The sequence below is a fragment of the Lynx rufus genome, unplaced genomic scaffold (assembly GCF_022079265.1).
Source record: "Lynx rufus isolate CCGP_SWC_20201006 ecotype Redwood Valley unplaced genomic scaffold, mLynRuf1.p SCAF_10, whole genome shotgun sequence".
Taxonomy (NCBI): Eukaryota; Metazoa; Chordata; class Mammalia; order Carnivora; family Felidae; genus Lynx; species Lynx rufus.
In genome coordinates, this window is record NW_025814824.1 from 81,566,952 (window position 1) to 81,586,388 (window position 19,437).

General features: G+C 38.8%; 2 protein-coding genes across 2 annotated transcripts; both read right to left on the reverse strand.

Moving 5' to 3' along the window:
- Positions 1 to 4,210: 4,210 nt before the first annotated feature.
- Positions 4,211 to 5,155, reverse strand: LOC124526678 (olfactory receptor 1L8-like). Its single transcript, XM_047099802.1, has one exon. It carries the CDS (start codon positions 5,153 to 5,155, stop codon positions 4,211 to 4,213), a length of 945 nt encoding a protein of 314 aa, XP_046955758.1.
- A 12,835-nt stretch (positions 5,156 to 17,990) lies between these two features.
- Positions 17,991 to 18,950, reverse strand: LOC124526685 (olfactory receptor 1L8-like). Its single transcript, XM_047099814.1, has one exon. The coding sequence runs from the start codon at positions 18,948 to 18,950 to the stop codon at positions 17,991 to 17,993; it is 960 nt and encodes a 319-aa protein (XP_046955770.1).
- Between the last annotated feature and the right edge of the window lie 487 nt (positions 18,951 to 19,437).

The window sequence follows — 19,437 nt, forward strand, 5'->3', positions numbered from 1 at the left end:
CACTTATTCTAATCATTACTTGTCTTACCTAGACTGGGCTTCACTGGATAGACATCGCTGGTTCAGCTATACTGCCCTCTAGCGGCACGTAGTGGGATTAGGCTCTCTAGAGCTGCTGCTTTTGTTCATTTCTGGGAAGGAGAAGAAAGGCAAAGGATGATGGGCCAATCTCCACTAGGAAAGAGGGAGGCATCACCTATGGTCACTCTTAATTTAGGGCCGCTAGGTGAAGTCATTATCTGGATCATTTTTCTTTTAAGAATATGCACACGTTTAGAGGAATTTAAGTTGAATTCTGAGCTGCAATGTCTCCTTCTGGACTGGATGTGCAGATGTTATCCTGGACTCAAGTCAATTAGATTGACAGGACACAGAGGCATTTTGTGAGGTGCAGATAACTTTTGTGAGGTGATAGGTAGCATCGTCTCTGTCCCTCTCATTCCTACCTCTGAATGTCCCAAATTTTCAAAGATATTTCCCTAATACTGTCCCTTGTATTCAGATGAAGCACATATTTGCCTGGTGTTAATCTGTCCTGTGCACAAGTGCCAATAGTCCCAAAGCCTCTTCTCATTATCTCCAGGTCATCCAAGTTCTTTTAAAATTGAAATGTAGTTTACATCTAGTAAAATAGTGCAAATCTTAAGTGTATACCTTTTACTAATGATTTGTTTATCTAATTCCTGTTAACGAACATTTGACTTGTTTTTAGTCTGCTCTATTATGAATAAAGCTGCTGTGAATATTTTGTACAAGATTTTTTTGCATAGACTTAGGGTTGTTTTATATTTAATTTTATTAGGAATTGCCAAACTGTTTTCCAAAGTGATTACATAATTTCACATTCCCACTATCAATATATGAGAATTTTGGTTGTTCCAAATCCTACAAAAATTGTGTATTGTCTTTTAAATTGTAGCCATTCTTTTGAGTGTTATGTGGTATCACATTATGACTTTAATTTCCATTTACCTGGTAAGTAATTATGCTGAGCATCTTTCACATGCAGTATTGGCCACTTGAATATCTTCTTTTGTAAAGTGTCTTTTCAATTTTTATATCTACTTTTAAACATTAAATTTATGCTTTTACCTTTTGATTTGATTAAGTTCTTATATATTTTAGATATGTTTTTTGTCTGATATATGTAGTGTGAATATTTTTTCCATTTTTACTTTCTTTTTTTAAGTTTATTTATTTATTTTGAGAGAGAGAGAGAGCTGGAGAGGGGCAGAGAGAGGGAGAGAGAGAGAGAGAGAGAGAGAGAGCATCTCAGGCAGGCTCTGTGCTGTCAGCGTAGAGCCCGATGCAGGCTACAACTCTCAAACCATGAGATCATGACCTGAGCAGAAATCAAGAGTCAGACGCTTAACTGACTGAGCCACCCAAGTGCCCCTCCATTTTCACTTTCTTAAGGTGACTTTTGATAAGTAAAAGTTTTGAATTTCATGAAATCCACTCAATAATTTTTCTCTTATGGTTAGTTCTTTTGTTTCTTGACTGAGAAATCACTCATGTCAAGGTCACAAATATATTTTTCTATTATTTTTGAATAAAAAAATTTAACAGTTTCAGCCCTTATATTAAATCTATGAGCCACTTTGAATTTATTTTCATGTATGGTGTGCAGTAATTAGTAGGCTAATTGTTTTCTGTGTGCATATGCAGTTGCTCTAGCATAATGTATTGAATGGGTACTCCTTTCTCCACTAAATTGCATTGGCACTTGGTCAAAAGTCAAGTGATTATATAAATAAGTATATATTTCTGTGTTCTCCATTCTGTTACCTTGATCTATTTATCTATTCTACACCACATAAATACTGCACTATATTAATTATGTCAGCTTTGTAGAAATCTTGAAATTTGGTAATGTGTTTCCTCCAACTTTGTGATTTTTCTTCAAGGTATTAGCTGTTCTAGGTTGTTTTAATTTTCATTTAAATTGGGCTTGTCAATTTCTGAGGACAATGACCAGGCTCCTGCGCTGAAATTTGGAGTAAAGTGCATGGAATCAGAGTTCACTCTCCCACAGCTTAAGCAGTAGCAGCCTGGTCACATTTGGTGTAGGGTATCTATAGACTGTGATCAGGGGAGGGAGTCACAGAGGAACATAAATTGCAATGACCTCTTGTTTCTCAATGGAAACACTTGATGCAGTAGGACAATCCAGGTTTATCCTTAAACTTTCAAAAGTTTTGGTTTCTAGAATGTTATATACCATCAAATTATAATTCGAGTGGCAGAACCAAAATATGATGTGTTTCAGGTATGCATACACATAGAAAGTTTCTCCTCTTTGGTACCTTGCAAAGAAATTCCTTCACCATTGCATTGGCCATCTGATTTATTAATAGGTTTACATTTAATGTGCTATCAATATTTATTTAAATGAATTAGAGATTACAAGTGTGCATTAATTGGAAATTCTCTCTGTCCCCTACTACACTTACATTCTTACTGCACTGACTATACCCACATATATATTTATACAATCTTTAAAAACATAATTCATACTTTTATACTTGTTCTATATCTTTATTTTTCCACCTAATGGCTTTTCAAGGAAGTAATAAACATTTATTTGATTCTTTCAACTTGCTACATATTCTTTTTTAAAAAAATACTTTTTGAGAGAGAGAAAGCAAGCAGAGGAGAGGGGCAAAGGGCAGGGGGAGAAAGAGAGATTCTTAAGCAGGCTCCATGCTCAGCACAGAGCCTGATGTAAGAGTTCAATCATGTGACCCTGGGATTGTGACCTGAGCCAAAACCAAGAGTTGGATGCTCAACTGACTGAGCCACCCAGGCTCCCTTCAACTTGCTGCATATTCTTATATTCTATGTAACTAATCATAATATCTCCATTCTTCATAGATAAGATTTTAGGTTGTTGCCATTAAAAAAAATTGATGTTTTTATTTATATTTGGGAGAGAGAGAGAGAGAGAGAGAGAGCAAGTGGGGGAGGGGCAGAGAGAAAGGGAAACACAGAATATGAAGCAAGCTCTAGGCTCTGAGCTGTCAGCACAGAGCCTGAGCAGGGCTTGAACCCACAAGCAGTAAGATAATGACCTGAGCCAAGGTGGGATGCTTAACCAACTGAGCCACCCAGGTGCCCCAACTGTTTTGCCAATTTTTATCTGTAATAACTGGAAATCAGTGAAAAAATGTATCTCAATATCCAATATACTTTTATGATACTATTTCCATAGGTTAGAACCCGAAGAGTGGGAGTTTCTAGAATAAAGTATTAAATCACATATTTTTAAACATAAATGTTTAGGGATAGATGGAGGAAAGAGAGGTTCCAACATTCTCCTTGTGGAATGGATAACTTTCATATAATCACTCTTGGTTCTTGTTCTTTCTGGCTATTACCATTTTTAAGTTGTATAGTAAAAAAATAAGAGGAAATATAAGAGAAATAAGGCCACAGCAACATAATCAAGAATAGAAAGATAAGGAGCACATGGGTGGCTCGGTCAATTAAGCATCTGACTTCAACTCAGGTCATGATCTCACAGTCATGAGTTTAAGCCTTGTGTCAGTCTCTGTGCTGACAGCTTAGAGCCTGGAGCCTGCTTCAGATTCTGTGTCTCTCTTTCTCTCTGCCTCTCCCCCACTTGCTCTCTCTCAAAAATAAATGGACATTAAAATTTTTTTAAAAGAATAGAAAGATAAGAGTAAAGGCAAAATTTAATTTTTAAGCAAGAATAAGTTTTATTAAAGAAAAAAAATAAGAAATTATAAAAATCCTCATAAGAAAATTAGCTAAAATTTAATTCCTCTCCTCCCCTTCCCTCTCTCCCTCTATTCTTTCTCCCTTGAAATGTTTACAAAGATATTCAACAGCTGTAAATTAGGTAATCATTTTCAGCAATATACTGAAATGTGAAAGGTATTGGAGAGTAAGTCTTAATAAAAGGACAGCAATTTTTTCAGGAAATATTAGTTGGAAATGGTTAGTTTAAAATATTATTTAGAGGATGAGAATGTGATGAATCTTTGTGAGAAAGTTGAGGAATAGTAAGGAAGAATATCATGATTTAACCAGAGCGGGGGACAATTGTGGGCTGTCATCAATGCATGTGATCACCCACAATAGCCGTGTCTCACATAGATTAAAAAAAACTAACCTCTAGCAGTTCAGTTGTTCACCAAGATCTAGTAGATACTAGATTCAAGTGAAGCAGATTCCACTTGTGGGTTTGTCAAGAGGGTGCTGCCTGGGATTTCCTCCTGCCCATCAGCTTCCTCAGGCCCTGTTTCAGGTCTTTGTTTCTCAGGCTATAGATAAAAGGGTTCAGCATGGAGGTAAGAACTGTGTAGACAAGTGTTGCTATGTGGTCCCTGGCAGTGTAGGTGGACAGGGGCTGTAAATAGACATAGAAGATGCTTCCATAAAAGAGGGTTACCACAGTGAGGTGAGAGCCACAGGTGGAGAAGGCTTTGCGTTTCCCAGCAGCTGAGGGGATCTTGAGAACTGTGATGAGGATTCGTATGTAAGAGAAAGTGATGCACAGAAAGGGGGTCACCAAAACAACAGAGCCTTCTGACATTATCACGATTTCATTGAGAAATGTGGAGGAGCAGGACAATTTCATCAGGGGACTGAGGTCACAGAGGAAGTGATGGATAACATTGTTGTCACAGAAGGTGAGACGATTCAGTAGCAGTGTGTGTAGGAGTGAGTGGAGGTGAGGAAGTGAGCAGGAAAAGGCCACCAGCAGGACACAGCGGTGGTGGTTCATGGTGGTGACATAGTGGAAGGGGTCACAGATGGCCACATAGCGGTCAAGGGCCATGACTGCCAGGAGGTAGCTGTCAGTGTTGCCCAGAGCATAAATAAAATACATCTGTGTCAGACACCCAGCATAGGAGATGGTCTTCTCTGACAGGAAGCTCACTAGCATCCTGGGGACAATGGTTGTTGTAAAGCAAATGTCAGTGAAGGACAGGAAACTCAGGAAGAAATACATGGGGGTCTGGAGCTGGGGGTCAGAGTGGATGGCGAGGATGATGAGCAGGTTCCCTGTTATGGTGACCAGGTACATGGTGAGGAAAAGGATAAAGAGTGGTTTCTGGTCCTCAGGCTGGGAGGAGAGCCCCAGGAGGATGAACTCAGAAACACTGCTGGTTTGGTTGACTCTTTCCATTGACTTGAGTCTAGTTATATACAAGACGTTTATTTTTTTACCATACTGTAAGTCCAGAGCCCAAATCCTGAGAACCCAGCAAGTCTGTTTTTTCTCTGGTTGCGATTAGTTGCTCTGTAGGGACAGCTTATTAGTCTCATGGTTCTTGATGTGGTCCTTCCTTCCCAAATCCATGGGCATCACAAGGGCCTTATATTGAAGGCTGGAGGGATAGAAGAATTTACCTTTAGAAACCATATATGTATGCAAAAATACCTATGAAAACATATTAATTATATATATTAACTGTTGACATATATGTGCTTTTTCTCAGTCATATCCAATTACCCGGTGATGGATATCAAAGTGGCCTCCATTTATTGCTACTACAAAAGTTTCTGCAATGAGAGATCTTGAATAAACAAAGAGTTTTAAATCAAGTTTTTGGAGTCAGCATATTCATCTATATCTCACCAATGAACATATTACATAGAGGTTCTCAAAGTTTGAGACATTGTTTATTTATATATTCGTTGTTGCCATAAAAATCTCTGCAACGAACATGCTTATATCATGAAAGTGTTTGAAATAATTTTTTAGAAGCAGCATATTCTTTCACACCTTTTCAATGACCCATTTACATTAGATTTTCATGCATTAAAAATTCTTATTCTATATTAATATATTCATTTATTTAATGTTGAAATATCAATATATTAATTCATTTAACAGTTAAATGCTGTACAGATATTAACAATTCTATAATGTCATGTACATCATGGTGATTATAGTTATAACATTGCATTGCATATTCCAAACTTGCTAAGGCAGTAAATCTTTAAAAAAAATGCTTACAATGCAATCGTAAATTGCTAAACATCTTTATACCTCAGATTCACTATGTATGATATTGGACACAAATATTCACATGCTCATGAGAATTTAGTGAGAAATGAGAAGACAGAAGAGAGACAAGCATATTGTGAACACTCAGAAGAAACCTCTTAAAAAAATTTTTTTAAATGTTTATTTACTTTTGAGAGAAAGAGAGAGACAGAGGCATGAGTGGGGGAGGGGCAGAGAGAGGGATACACCAAATCCAAAGCAGGCTCCAGGATGCAAGCTGTCAGCACAGAGCCCGACGAGGGGCTCAAGCTCACAGACGGTGAGATCATGACCTGAGATGAAGTCGGACACTTAACTGACTGAGCCACCCAGGCGCCCCAGGAGAAACTCTTGGTCATCATCAATCCCATTGTTGCTTTCCCTTATCTGCTATGACTGGTTGTCCTCAAAATCAATTAACTCACATGCTTGAAGTATCATATCCCTCACTGCCAAGTTGTCAGAGTAACCTCATGATTTTGTAAGATCTTATGGAAGGATGATTTGTTTAGGCATTGAATGATCTGAGTGAACCAGTAGTTAAAGTTAAAAACAATAACCAATATTATTGAAAATGTACTACGTGTCAAGCTTGTGCTAAGCACCTCACAAATTCTCACGATGAGGGATCACAACATATGTGTTGTTATCAGAAGCCTGAGGCTTAGAGTGAAGTGGTTTGCTCAAGGTCACTAAGTGAGTAGCAATCAGGATTTGAACTCCAAGTTGAATCACTCTGAAGCTCATGCTCTTAACCCTCAGGCTACACCTCCTCATGTCTCGTATATATACTGTCTGTCACAATCACACACAGGCACTGTTTTCCTCGTTGTGTCATTTCCTAAGTGACCTCCCTTTCTTTCCCTCTTAACTGATAAGCTTCCTTCTCCCATGTTCAGAATCTATCCTTGTAGTGGCTGAAGAGGTGACCGATCTTGCTGTGTTACACAGATGGTGGATTTGAAATTTTGAACATCTATGATTAAATGGCCAAAATCAGGTGGAAAAAATTGGCCATGCATGTCTGGGGCATGTCTGGCATGGAGAGTTGTGGTTGGTGCTGGACAGTGTCCTGGAGTTAAGACAAAAGATGGGGGCTTGATTTATCCTCTGTCACTTGCTCATGAACTGAATCCTAATGTTTTATGAATAGCAAATGAGATACCATGGCTGCAAAAACAGTTTGTTAAACACAGGTCAATATTAAAAAGTGAGCCATCTGTGAAAAGACTGCCTGTGGAAATAAGAAATTAGTGGAGATTTGGTTTAATTAATGATGTTGGGTGCTCCAGGTCATAAGTGAGAGGATCACCTATTCTGATAACTAGAAAAAAGGAAGGTCTTGAATCTGAGAATCAGGAAGAACAGTTCTCAAAGCACAGGGTAAGTGTGTAAGACTGGGAATACAGTAGTTTCCTTTCCTTTTCTTTCTTTCTTTCTTTCTTTCTTTCTTTCTTTCTTTCTTTCTTTCTTTCTTTCTTTTCCTTCCTTCCTTCCTTCCTTCCTTCCTTCCTTCCTTCCTTCCTTCCTTCCTTCCTTCCTTCCTTCCTTCCTGTGTTTTGCTTCTAGCAAAGCACATAGGGTAGATGGTCTAGAGGTCAAACTGGATGGACTGAAAACCAAAAGCTGGGTGGAGGTTTTAGATGGACCCTATGACCGCTTAATCCACACAATAGTTGAAATCCTCAGGGAGGAAAGAGTAAGTGCCAGAGGTTGGAGGAGCCAAGAGGGTGGCCAGCTTACTGAAGCTCACCTCCAGATCCAGATGCTGTTCTTGCCTTCCCATTTTCTCCAGAAGCTGGTCTGCACCACATCTGCTACTCAGCTGCAAGTCTGCTTCTCAGCCAAGCACAGCCCCCTCATGTTTCTCCCATGACACTCTGGGCTGATTAACAAGGAGAGGAACAGGAAAGGCGGGGGAGCTGATGTGCTACTTGGAAGGGATAGCACGTTTCCCCACACTGGCCTCCAATCCCTCAAGTCTGGCCCCCAGCATGCTGCTGCTTTCCCAGCTCCCCATTTCAGAAGGCAGAGACGTCTTGACTCAAGGGGCAAGGACAGTCTTGATGGCAGAAGCTCAGGCAGCGTGCGTCTCCTGAGTCTGAGCTCTGCTCTGCTGGCCTCGGGGGCCCTTGTTAGGCTGAAGGAGTTGTGGTGTGATGACCTCTCAAGGGAGCTGGTCCTGTGATTGCTCTAGGCAGAGCAAGCAGACTGGAAATCACACCTAGCATGGCTGACTCAAGGGGACAGGGGAGACCTGAGGCTTTCTGTTTTGATGTGGGGCTCATCCCAGAGCCACTTAACCTCACTGCAACATCTCAAGGGTGTGCTTTAGTCTCCCCAACTCTGGGTTATCAGGGGTGGACAAATATTTATGTGGGTGAATATTTTTATGTTTGGGGATGCAGTTGTGGACCGAGGTATATTCTAGAACAGGGAAGTGGCAGTTTCCAGGGGATTCAGTGGGGGTAGATCAGTGGTATGTATGTGTGTTCCAGTGTCTTGGCAGGCATGTGGATCCAATTTTTTTTTTTCCTGTGTGGGATTAGTTTAATGTCGGTTGATGTATGTTTAAAGCACAGGGTATGCAATGGTTGTTGTCATATTTAGCTAAGGGACTTTGGAAAAATAGTGTATGTGTTTTCAGAGTTTAGGCTCAGAGCAGTCTTTTAAGGGTTAGTGTTGAAGAAAGAAGATTAAAAAAATTTTTTTAATGTTTATTTATTTGAGAGAGAGAAGAGAGAGAGAGAGAGAGAGAGAGAGAGAGAGAGAGAGAATGAGTGGGGGAGGGGCAGAGATAGAGGGAGACACAGAATCTGAAGCAGGCTCCAGGCTCTGAGCTGTCAGCACAGAGCCAGATGTGGCGCTCAAACCCATGAACTGCAAGATCATGACCTGAGCCAAAGCCGGAGGCTCAACTGACTGAGCCACCCAGGCGCCCCAGAAGAAAGAAGATTTTAACAGATTGCTGGCCTTGCCAGTAAGTTAGTTGCTTTTAAGAAATTACTTAGCCTGCATAATAGAGCCTCAGTTTTCATCTGAAAAATGAGGATAATGACTCATCCTGGCATTGAAACCGGATAGAAAATTTCCTTTGGAATTTTATAGACAGAATATTGTATATCATGGTGAACACTATCCATAACAAGATGTAGGAAATGAAACACATTTTGCTGTTGTCGCAATACATGTGTGTGTCTGCTTCCTTAGCCTCAAGGTTAATTTTTCAGCTTTAATCTATGTATTAGAGTAGGTACTAGAGAGATAGAAAGTCCTGGATTTTTACTCCTGCCTCTTCCTCTTACTAGTCATGTGGCTGTCCTTTCTAATCATTCATTCAACTTCTTCTCATTCTTTCTTCTTCCTCCCTTCCTCCCTCCCTCCCTCTCTCTCCCTCCCCCTTCCTCCCTCTCTCCCTCCCTTTCCTTCCTTCCTCCCTTCCTTCTTCCCTTCCTCCCTCCCTCCCTCCCTTTCAGTTCCTCTTCTTCTTCTTCTACTCCTCCCCCCTCCTCCTTCTCCTCCTTCTTCTTTATATTTTAGTTAGCATACAGTGTAATGTTAGTTTCAGGAGTAGAATTCAGTGATTCATCACTTACATACAACACCCAGTGCTCATCACAAGTGACCTTCTTAATACCCATCACTCATCCAGCCCACCCCTCCCTCACCCACCTCCCTCCACCAACCTTCAGTTTGTTCTGTATTATTAAGAGTCTCTTGTGGGGGCACCTGGGTGGCTCAGTCAGTAAAGTGTCTGACTTTGCTTCAGGTCATGATTTCACAGTTCATGAGTTTGAGCCCTGCATTGGGCTAGCTGCTGTCAGTGTAGGGCCTGGAGCCTGCTGGATTCTGTGTCTCCTTCTCTCTGCCCCTCCCCTGATTGCGCTCTCTCTGTCTCTCAAAAATAAATAAACATAAAAAAATTAAAAAAGAGTCTCTTGTGGTTTATTTCCTTTTCTTATCTTCCCCCCCTCCCATATATTCATCTGTTTTATTTCTTAAATTATGTATATGAATGAAATCATATATTTGTATTTATGATTGATTTATTTCACTTAGCATAATAGATTCTAGCTCCATCCATGTCATTGCAAATGGCAAGATTTATTTTTTTGAAGGCTGAGTAATATTCCATTATATGTATATACCACATCTTCTTTATCCATTCATCAGTCAATGGACATTTGGGCTCTCTCCATAGTTTGGCCATTGTTGATAATGTTGCTATAAACATTGGGGTGCATGTACCTCTTGGAGTTTGTATTTTTGTATCCAATGGGTAAATACCTAGTAGTGCAATTGCTGGGTTGTAGGGTAGTTCTATTTTTAGTTTTTTGAGGCGCCTCCATACTGCTCTCCAGAATGGCTTCACCAGTTTGCATTCCCACCAACAGTGCAAGAGGGTTCCCCTTTCTCTGCATCCTCGCCAACATCTGTTTATCTACAGTTATTAATTTTAGCCATTCTGACAGGTGCAACTTGGTATCTCATTGTGGTTTTGATTTGTATTTCTCTGATGGTGAGTGATGTGGAGCATCTTTACATGTGTCTGTTGGCCATTGGGATGTCTTCTTCGGACAAGTGTCTATTCATGTCTTCTGCCCATTTCTTCACTATATTATTATTTTGGGGGGGGATGTGGTATTTGAAAAGTTCTTTATAGATTTTAGATACAACATTTTATCTAATATGTCGTTTGCAAATATCTTCTCCCATTCTATCAGTTGCCTTTCAGTTTTGTTGGTTGTTTCCTTCTCTCTGCAGAAGCTTTTTATCTTAATGGTGTCTCAATAGTTCATTTTTCTTTGTATTTCTCTTGCCTCCAGAGACATGTCTAGTAAGAAGTTGCTGTGGCCAAGGTTACTGCCTGTGGTCTCCTCTAGGATTTTGATGGTTTCCTGTCTCACATTTAGGTCTTTCATCCATTTTGAATTTATTTTTGTGTATGGTGTAAGAAAGTGGCCCAGTTTCATTCTTCTGCATGTTGCTGTCCAGTTTTCCCAACACCATTTGCTTTCAGCTGTTTTTGTGTCAGTACCATACTGTCTTGATGATTACAGCTTTGTAATACAGCTTGACGTCCAGAAATGTGATGCCTCCAGCTTTGGTTTTCTTTTTCAACATTACTTTGGCTCTTTGGGATCTTTTCTGATTCCATACAAATTGTAGAATTATTTGTTCTAGCCCTGTGAAGAATGCTGTTGTTATTTTGATAGGATTACATTGTATGTGTAGATTACTTGGGTAGTATTGACATTTTAACAATATTTGTTCTTCCAATCCACGAGTATTGAATGCTTTTCCATTTCTTTCTGTCTTCTTCAATTTCTTTCATGAGCTTTCTATAGTTTTCAGTGTACAGATCTTTTACATCTTTGGTTAGGTTTTATTCCTAGGTATTTTATAGTTGTTGATACAATTGTAAATGGGATCAATTCCTTGATTTCTTTTTCTGCTTCTTTATTATTGGTGTATAGAAATGCAACTGATTTCTGTACATTGATTTCATATCCTGTGACTTTGGTGAATTAATGTTTGAGTTCTAGCTGTTTTTTGGTGGAGTCTTTTGGCTTTTCCCCATAGAGTATCATGTTGTCTGCAAACAGTGAAAGTTTGGCTTCTTCCTTTCCATTTTGGATGCCTTTTATTTCTTTTTGTTGTCTGATTGTTGAGGCTAGGACTTCCAACACCATGTTGAACAACAGTGGTAAGAGTGGACATCCCTGTCATGTTCCTGATCTTAAGGGGAAAGCTCTCAGTGTTTCCCCATTGAGGACAATATTAGCTGTGGGTCTTTTGTATATGGCCTTTATGATCTTGAGGTATATTCCTTCTATCCCTACTTTCTTGAGGGTTTTTATGAAGAAAGGATACTATGTTTTGTCAAATATTTTTCTTCATCTATTGAGAGGATCATATAGGTCTTACCCTTTTATTAATGTGATGTATTACATTGATTGATTTGTGGATATTGAACCACCCCTGAAGCCCAGGAATAAATCCCACTTGATTGTGGTGAATAATTCTTTTAATGCATTGTTGGATTTGGTTTGCTAGTATCTTGTTGAGAATTTTTGCATCCATGTTCATCAGGGGGATTGATCTGTAATTCTCCTTGTTAGTGGGGTCTCTAGCTGGTTTTGGAATCAAGGTAATGCTGGCCTCATAGAATGAGTTTGGAAGTTGTCTTTCCATTTCCATTTGTTAGAACAGCTCCATTTTTTGGAACAGTTAGAATAAATACTAACTCATCTTTAAATGTTTGGTATAATTCCCCTGGAAAGTCATCTGGCCCTGGAATCATGTTTGTTGGGGGATTTTTGAATCAACTTATTGATTCAATTTCTTTACTGGTTATGGGTCTGTTAAAAGTTTCTATTTCTTCCTGTTTCAATTTTGGTAGCTTATATATTTCAAGGAATGTGTCCATTTCTTCCAGATTGCCCAATTTGTTGCAATATAATTGCTCATAATTTTCTCTTATAATTGTTTGTGTTTCTGCAGTGTTGGGTGTGATCTCTCCTCTTTCATTCTTGATTTCATTTATTTGGGTCCTTTCTTTATTCTCTTTGATCAATCTAACAAAATCAATCAATTTTGTTAATTGTTTCAAAGAATAAATTTCTGGTTTCATTGATCTGTTCTGTTTTTTGTTTTGTTTGGATATCATTGATTTCTGCTCTAATATTCATTATTTCCCTTCTTCTGGTTTTAGGTTTTATTTGTTGCTCTTTTTCCAGCTCCTTTAGGTGTAAGATTAGGTTGTGTATTTGAGACCTTTCTTCCTTCTTTAGGAAGGCCTGGATTGCTATAGACTTCCCTCTTATGACTGTGTTTGCTGCATTTCAGAGGGTTTGGACTGTTGTGTTTTCATTTTCATTGGCTCCCATGTATTGTTTAATTTCTCCTTTAATTTCTTGGTTAACCCATTAATTATTTTCATAGGATGTTCTTTAATTTCCAAGTATTCGTGGTCTTTCCAAATTTTTCTTTGTAGTTTATTTCAAGTTTCATAGCGTTGTGGTCTGAAAATATGCATGGTCTGATATTGATCTTTTTGTACCTATTGAGGGCTGATTTGTGACAGTATGTGATCTATTTTGGAGAATAACCCATGTGCCCATGAGAAGAATGTGTGTTCTGCTGTTTTAGGATGAAATGTTCTCAATATATCTGTTAAGTCCATGTGGTCCAGTGTCATTCAAAGCCATTGTTTCCTTGTTGATTTTCTGCTTAGATGATCTGTCCATTGCTGAGTGGGTGTTGAAGTCCCCTACTATTATGGCATTATTATTAATGAGTTTCTTTATATTTGTGATTAATTTATTTATATATTTGGGCTCTTTCAAGTTGGGGGCATAAATATTTACAATTAAAAAAATTTTAAATATTTTTTTAATGTTTATTTATTTTTGAAAGAGAGACAGAGTGTGAGCGGGGGAGAGGCAGAGAGAGGAAGACACAGAATCTGAAGCAGACTCCAGGCTTTGACCTATCATCACAGACCGATATAGGGCTTGAACCCACAAACTGTGAGATCATGACCTCGGCCAAATTTGGACAATTAACAGACTGAGCCACACAGGCGCTCAAAATATTTACAATTTTTAGATCTTCTTGGTGGATAGACCCCTTAATTATGATATAATGCCCTCCTTTCTTGTTACAACCTTTGTTTTAAAAGCTAGTTTTTCTGATATAAGTATGGCTACTCCAGCTTTCTTTGGACATCCATTAGCATGTTAGATGGTTCTCCATCTCCTTACTTTCAATCTGCAGGTGTCTTTAGGTCTAAAATGAGTCTCTTGTAGGCAGCGTATAGATTTTTTTTTTTAAATCCATTCTGATACCCCATGCATTTTGATTGGAGCATTTAGTCCACTTACATTTAGAGTGATTATTGAAAGACATGAATTTAGTGTCATCGTGTTTCCTGTAGTGTTGCTGTTTCTGGTGGAAAAGATTTCAACCTTTGACCATTGAATATGATGTTAGCTGTAGGCTTGTCATATATGGCCTTTATTATGTTGATGTATATTCATTTTATATACAATTTATTGAGTTTTTGTCATGCAGGGGTTTGCATTTTGTCAAATGATTTTTCTGTGACTATTGAGAGGATCATATGATTTTTATCTTTCAGTGCAATGCCCAAAGTGGGGCTCAAACTCACAAACTGTGAGATCATGACCTGAGCCAAAGTCGGATGCTTAACTGACACACCTAGGCACCCCTAGGGCTTCATAAGGTTAATTCCTGTATTAAATGTTTTTATTCATGTCTCTTGTTGGACATGTACATGTGTTTCTCTGGAATATATACCCAAGAATGGAATTAATAAATTGCGTATCTTTACTATGTTATGTAACAACAAATTGTTTTCCAAATTGGTTGTACCAATTAATACTCCCACTAGCAGAATAATGATCTACTCTTCCACTTTTTTTTTTCTAACCCTGGATATTTAACTTCTGAATTCTAATTTTGTTTATCTGGTAGGTGTGCAGTGGGTTCCCATTATGATTCAATTTGAATTTGAATTAAACTCAGCATCTTTTCATGTAATTATTGGCCATTTGTGTGTGCGTGTGTGTGTGTGTGTGTGTGTGTGTGTGTGTGAAAAGCTTAATTCCTTTCCATAGTTTCCTTCATCACTTTCTTTTCCTTCTTGATTTCCCGGGATCTTTATGTATTCTTAGTTTGGGTGTTTTGTTGGTTTTATGAATTTCAAATATCTTTTACCATTTTGTCTTTTTACTCTATAATGTCTTCTGACAAACAGACATAAATTAGTATTTAACTTTAACACGTCCAATTTGCTATTCTTTCTTTTATGGTTAGTGCTTTCTGTCTACATCTTGTTTAAGAAATATTTTTCCACTTCAAGAAGACAAAGATATTCTCCTAATTCTTTTATGTAAAGGTATAGTTTTAATTTTTATATTTAAGTTTAGATTTCAATTCACAGGTAAGTTTAGTTTTTGCATATGGTGTGTAATAGGGATCCAATTTCATTTTTCTGTGTGAATTCCTAAGTGTCTTTGCTCCATTTATGAAAATATGCTCTCCAATGCCTCATTCCTAAATCAAGTATACACTAATCTATGGATATGTTTCTGGGCTCTCGATTTACGGCATTTGTCTTGTTCGTCTAGACTTTCAGAAATATCCATATAGTTTTAGTTACTATAGATCTATAGGACGTCTTGATATCTGGTAGCCTAGTGATTCTCAAAGTATTGTTTCTAAATCCACACATCAGCATTAGCTGGGGACTTGTTAGAAATGCAGATCATTGGACCTCACCCAGACTTATTCAAGGGACAAAGGACCATGGTCAAAGGCCTATCTATGGCTATGCCCATTCTTGGAGAAAAAAATGATCAGAATTTTCTCTTCCAACACCAGAGTGTTGATAGTAATAAAAGACAACTATGGTTGTGTGGAGGTGATATTGCTGCACACGTGGAATGTTCCCCTTTATCGGCTTCTCCAACATAAGAATTAGGACATTGAATGGAGGGTGATCTGACCTCCTTTATATCAACCCTTTCCTACCATGGCATGATATTATTTCTGTTTAAACAAAAGTAAATGCTATGAAAAACAGAGCAATAGATTATGTTACACTTTCCTTAGTGATTAGTAGTTTTAATCTACAAAAAATATGTGTGCCATTTTAACAACTTCCAATATTACAGATATATACAAACTAAAAAGCAAACATTATCTCTTGCTTCCCTATTCCATGTCCTCTCCTAGAATTAACAAATTTCTTTAAATTTTTTAAATGTTTATTTATTTTTAAGAGAGAGAGATAGAGAGAGAGAGAGAGAGAGAGAGAGAACGAGAAGAGGAGCAGAGAGAGGAGACACAGAATCTGAAGCAGGCTCCAGGCTCTGAGCTGTCAGCACAGAGCCTGATGTGGGGCTCTAACTCACGAGCCGTGAGATCATGACCTGAGCTAATCAGACACTTAACCGACTGAGCCACCCAGGTGCCCCTTTAAAAAAATTTTTTTTAATGTTCATTTATTTTTGATAGAGAGAGACAGCACAAGCAGGGGAGGAGCAGAGACAGAAGGAGACACAGAATCTGAAGCAAGAATTAAAAATTTTCAGTGGGAGATTTTCTTATTGAATATATAATCTCACTTATTCATCATACACACATACACATTTAAAATACAGATTTATGATTCAGCATTTTATTTATTATTAGGCTTATTCTTTTTTTTAAATGGGTTTATTCTTGTTTTTAAATGTTAACTTATTTATTTTTGAGAGAGAGAGAGAGATAGCACAAGCTGGGGAGGGGCAGAAAGAGAGAGGGAAACACAGAATTCGAAACAGGCTCCAAGCTCTGAGCTGTCAGCACAAAGCTCGACGCGGGGCTCAAACTCACACACTGTGTGATCGTGACCTGAACCAAAGTTAGATGCTTAGCCGACCGAGTCACCCAGCACCCCCAATTGGGTTTATTCTTAAGCATTTTATTTTGCAACTTCACTCATAATGGCTATTCAGGGCAGTGGTAGAGATACACCTTATTATTTATAATTACTATATATTATTTCTTTCTATGGAAAAATTGAACCATTATTTGTCTATTCTCCTATTGATGGGCATTTAGGTTGTTTCTAATTTTTCACTATTACAAACAATGCTGTAATCAATGAGTGTCTGTGTACATGTAGCTTGATAACTTGATATATATACTATTACTATCGGACATGAGTCTTAGAAATACAAACATCGAGACAATGAAAGATCAGAAATTTTCAAACATTCAGCTGCTCACATAAGGCCAAGTTAGTTTTCTCTATGGGGTGTTTATTAAAATCCAGGTTCACAGGCCCCCATGTGAGACCTGCTGAGTAATATCTTTGGAAATGATATAGAACAGTAAGTGGCAAAAATATTAAGATACAAAATACTGCAGAGTCTACAATCCCTGAAAGAATAATAGAGAATAAAGAATGAAAAGAAAAGTAAACAGAATCAAGTCATTGCCTGTAGCACTGGATGACTCTACATCCCAGAGCCTCTATGTTTGGTTCTGGAATCTCCTAGTTATATCTGCCTTCAACGTTCATATACGGGTTTTAACTCTCTCTTCAAAAAATATGGAAGATAATTCTAAGTACATACAACAAATCTTTCCTTGAGAACCAGGCATATTTCAGGGTGGTAGTGATGGTAGAAATAGAGGGGTCTGTAAGAGGAGTTGAAGCTAAGAGAGGGCTCAAGGGGAGTGAGTGCCTATGAGGGACAGACAACAGATGACCAGGGTAAAGACCCAGAGGCAACTCCCCGCTGCATGCTGGCCTGATCATTGGTTCAGTTGTGTGCTGAACTACTAAGTCATTTAGCTAATCAGGGCTAAGAGATGGGCCTGTGTTCCTACAGTGCCCAGAATATTCTGGAATATCCTGCTGTCAATGATAGAGAAGAAGGAAGAGCAAAATCCCTGCATAAACTGATGGGCCAGACACATTCTTTGCTTTGGTGAAAGTTTCCAATTGATGAAATTTTCAATCTATCTCTGTATCTCTCTCTCTCTTTCTCTCCCTAAATTACTGTAATTATTTTCAAAAGCTAGCAAAACTGATTACAGAAGTTCATTAAAGTAAGAAGGATACTAAGGGAATCAAAGTCCTTGAACCGATATGAATTAGTTCCAGGAATTTATGTGGAAGCAGGTTTCAACTGTACTTAAAGCGAATGAAAAAAGATGGTTTCGTGGAGAAGAGGAAGTAGAGAGAGGTAGAAATGTGAAAACTGGAAGCCAAGATTTTGGTAGACCTTGAGCCAATTATTGAATCATAATGATCTCAATGGAAGATGGTTGCATATGCAAAGAAATGGATACAATCCAACATCCATGACACATATGAATTATCCCTGCTGACCAGCAGAAACAGGGTCCAAAGGAGAAGAGACATTCATGAACATACTCCCAGAGGTTCTGGCTAGGACTCCCTCCTGCCCATCAGTTTCCTCAGGCCCTGTTTCAGGTCTTTGTTTCTCAGGCTATAGATAAAAGGGTTCAGCATGGAGGTAAGAAGTGTGTAGACAATTGTTGCCACACGATCTCTCACAGTGTAGTTGGACAGGGGCTGTAAATAGACATAGAAGATGCTTCCATAAAAGAGGGTTACCACAGTGAGGTGAGAGCCACAGGTGGAGAAGGCTTTGCGTTTCCCAGCAGCTGAGGGGATCTTGAGAACTGTGATGAGGATTCGTATATAAGAGAAGGTGATGCACACAAAGGGGGTCACCAAAACAACAGAACCTTCTGACATTATCACGATTTCATTGAGAAATGTGGAGGAGCAGGACAATTTCAGCAGAGGGTTGATGTCACAGAGGAAGTGATGGATAACATTGTTGTCACAGAAGGTGAGACGATTCAGTAGCAGTGTGTGTAGGAGTGAGTGGAGGTGAGGAAATGAGCAGGAAAAGGCCACCAGCAGGACACAGCGGTGGTGGTTCATGGTGGTGACATAGTGGAAGGGGTCACAGATGGCCACATAGCGGTCAAAGGCCATGACCACCAGGAGGAAGCTGTCAGTGTTGGCCAGAACGTAAATAAAATACATCTGTGTCAGACACTCAGCATAGGAGATGGTCTTCTCTGACAGGAAGTTCACTAGCATCCTGGGGACAATGGTTGTCGTAAAGCAAATGTCAGTGAAGGACAGGAAACTCAGAAAGAAATACATGGGGGTCTGGAGCTGGGGTTCAGAGTGGATGGCGAGGATGATGAGCAGGTTCCCTGTTATGGTGACCAGGTACATGGTGAGGAAGAGGATAAAGAGTGGCTTCTGGTCTTCAGGCTGGGAGGAGAGCCCCAGGAGGATGAACTCAGAAACACTGCTGGTTTGGTTGACTCTTTCCATGATCATGAAGCCAGCTAAAACAAAGAACATCTTACCATTTCACACAAAATGCTTTCATAACAAGCCAGTAAGTATGTTTCTTCCTATGCTTACTTTTCACCCATAAGGTCATGATTAGCTACCATGTTGGCAACTTGTCAACTTTGTGGTGCCTGATGCTGCCTTCCCCTCTCAGCTTTCAGATTTCACACACTTCTGGTATTGATAGCATGGACTTTGGGAACAAGAATTTTCTTTCGGGAACAGAGTTTAACTTTCCTAATTCAGCTTAATATTAAATCTTAAACATATTTGCCTATTGAGCACCTACTTTGTGTAAAGTGCTCTTCTGGGAGTAGGGACACCACTGTGAAAAAGGCAGAGACAGCCTGGCTTTTAGATCTTCCATTTTAGTAAAGAATCTATCTATCTATCTATCTATCTATCTTCATCATCATCATCATCATCATCTATCATCTATCAATATCATCAGATAGTTCTACATTCTATGAAGAAAAATAAATCACATAAGGGGATA

Coding starts and splice junctions, on each gene's coding strand:
- LOC124526685 (XM_047099814.1), bottom strand. CDS start 18,950: ATGTTCTTTGTTTTAGCTGGCTTCATGATCATGGAAAGAGTCAACCAA.
- LOC124526678 (XM_047099802.1), bottom strand. CDS start 5,155: ATGGAAAGAGTCAACCAAACCAGCAGTGTTTCTGAGTTCATCCTCCTG.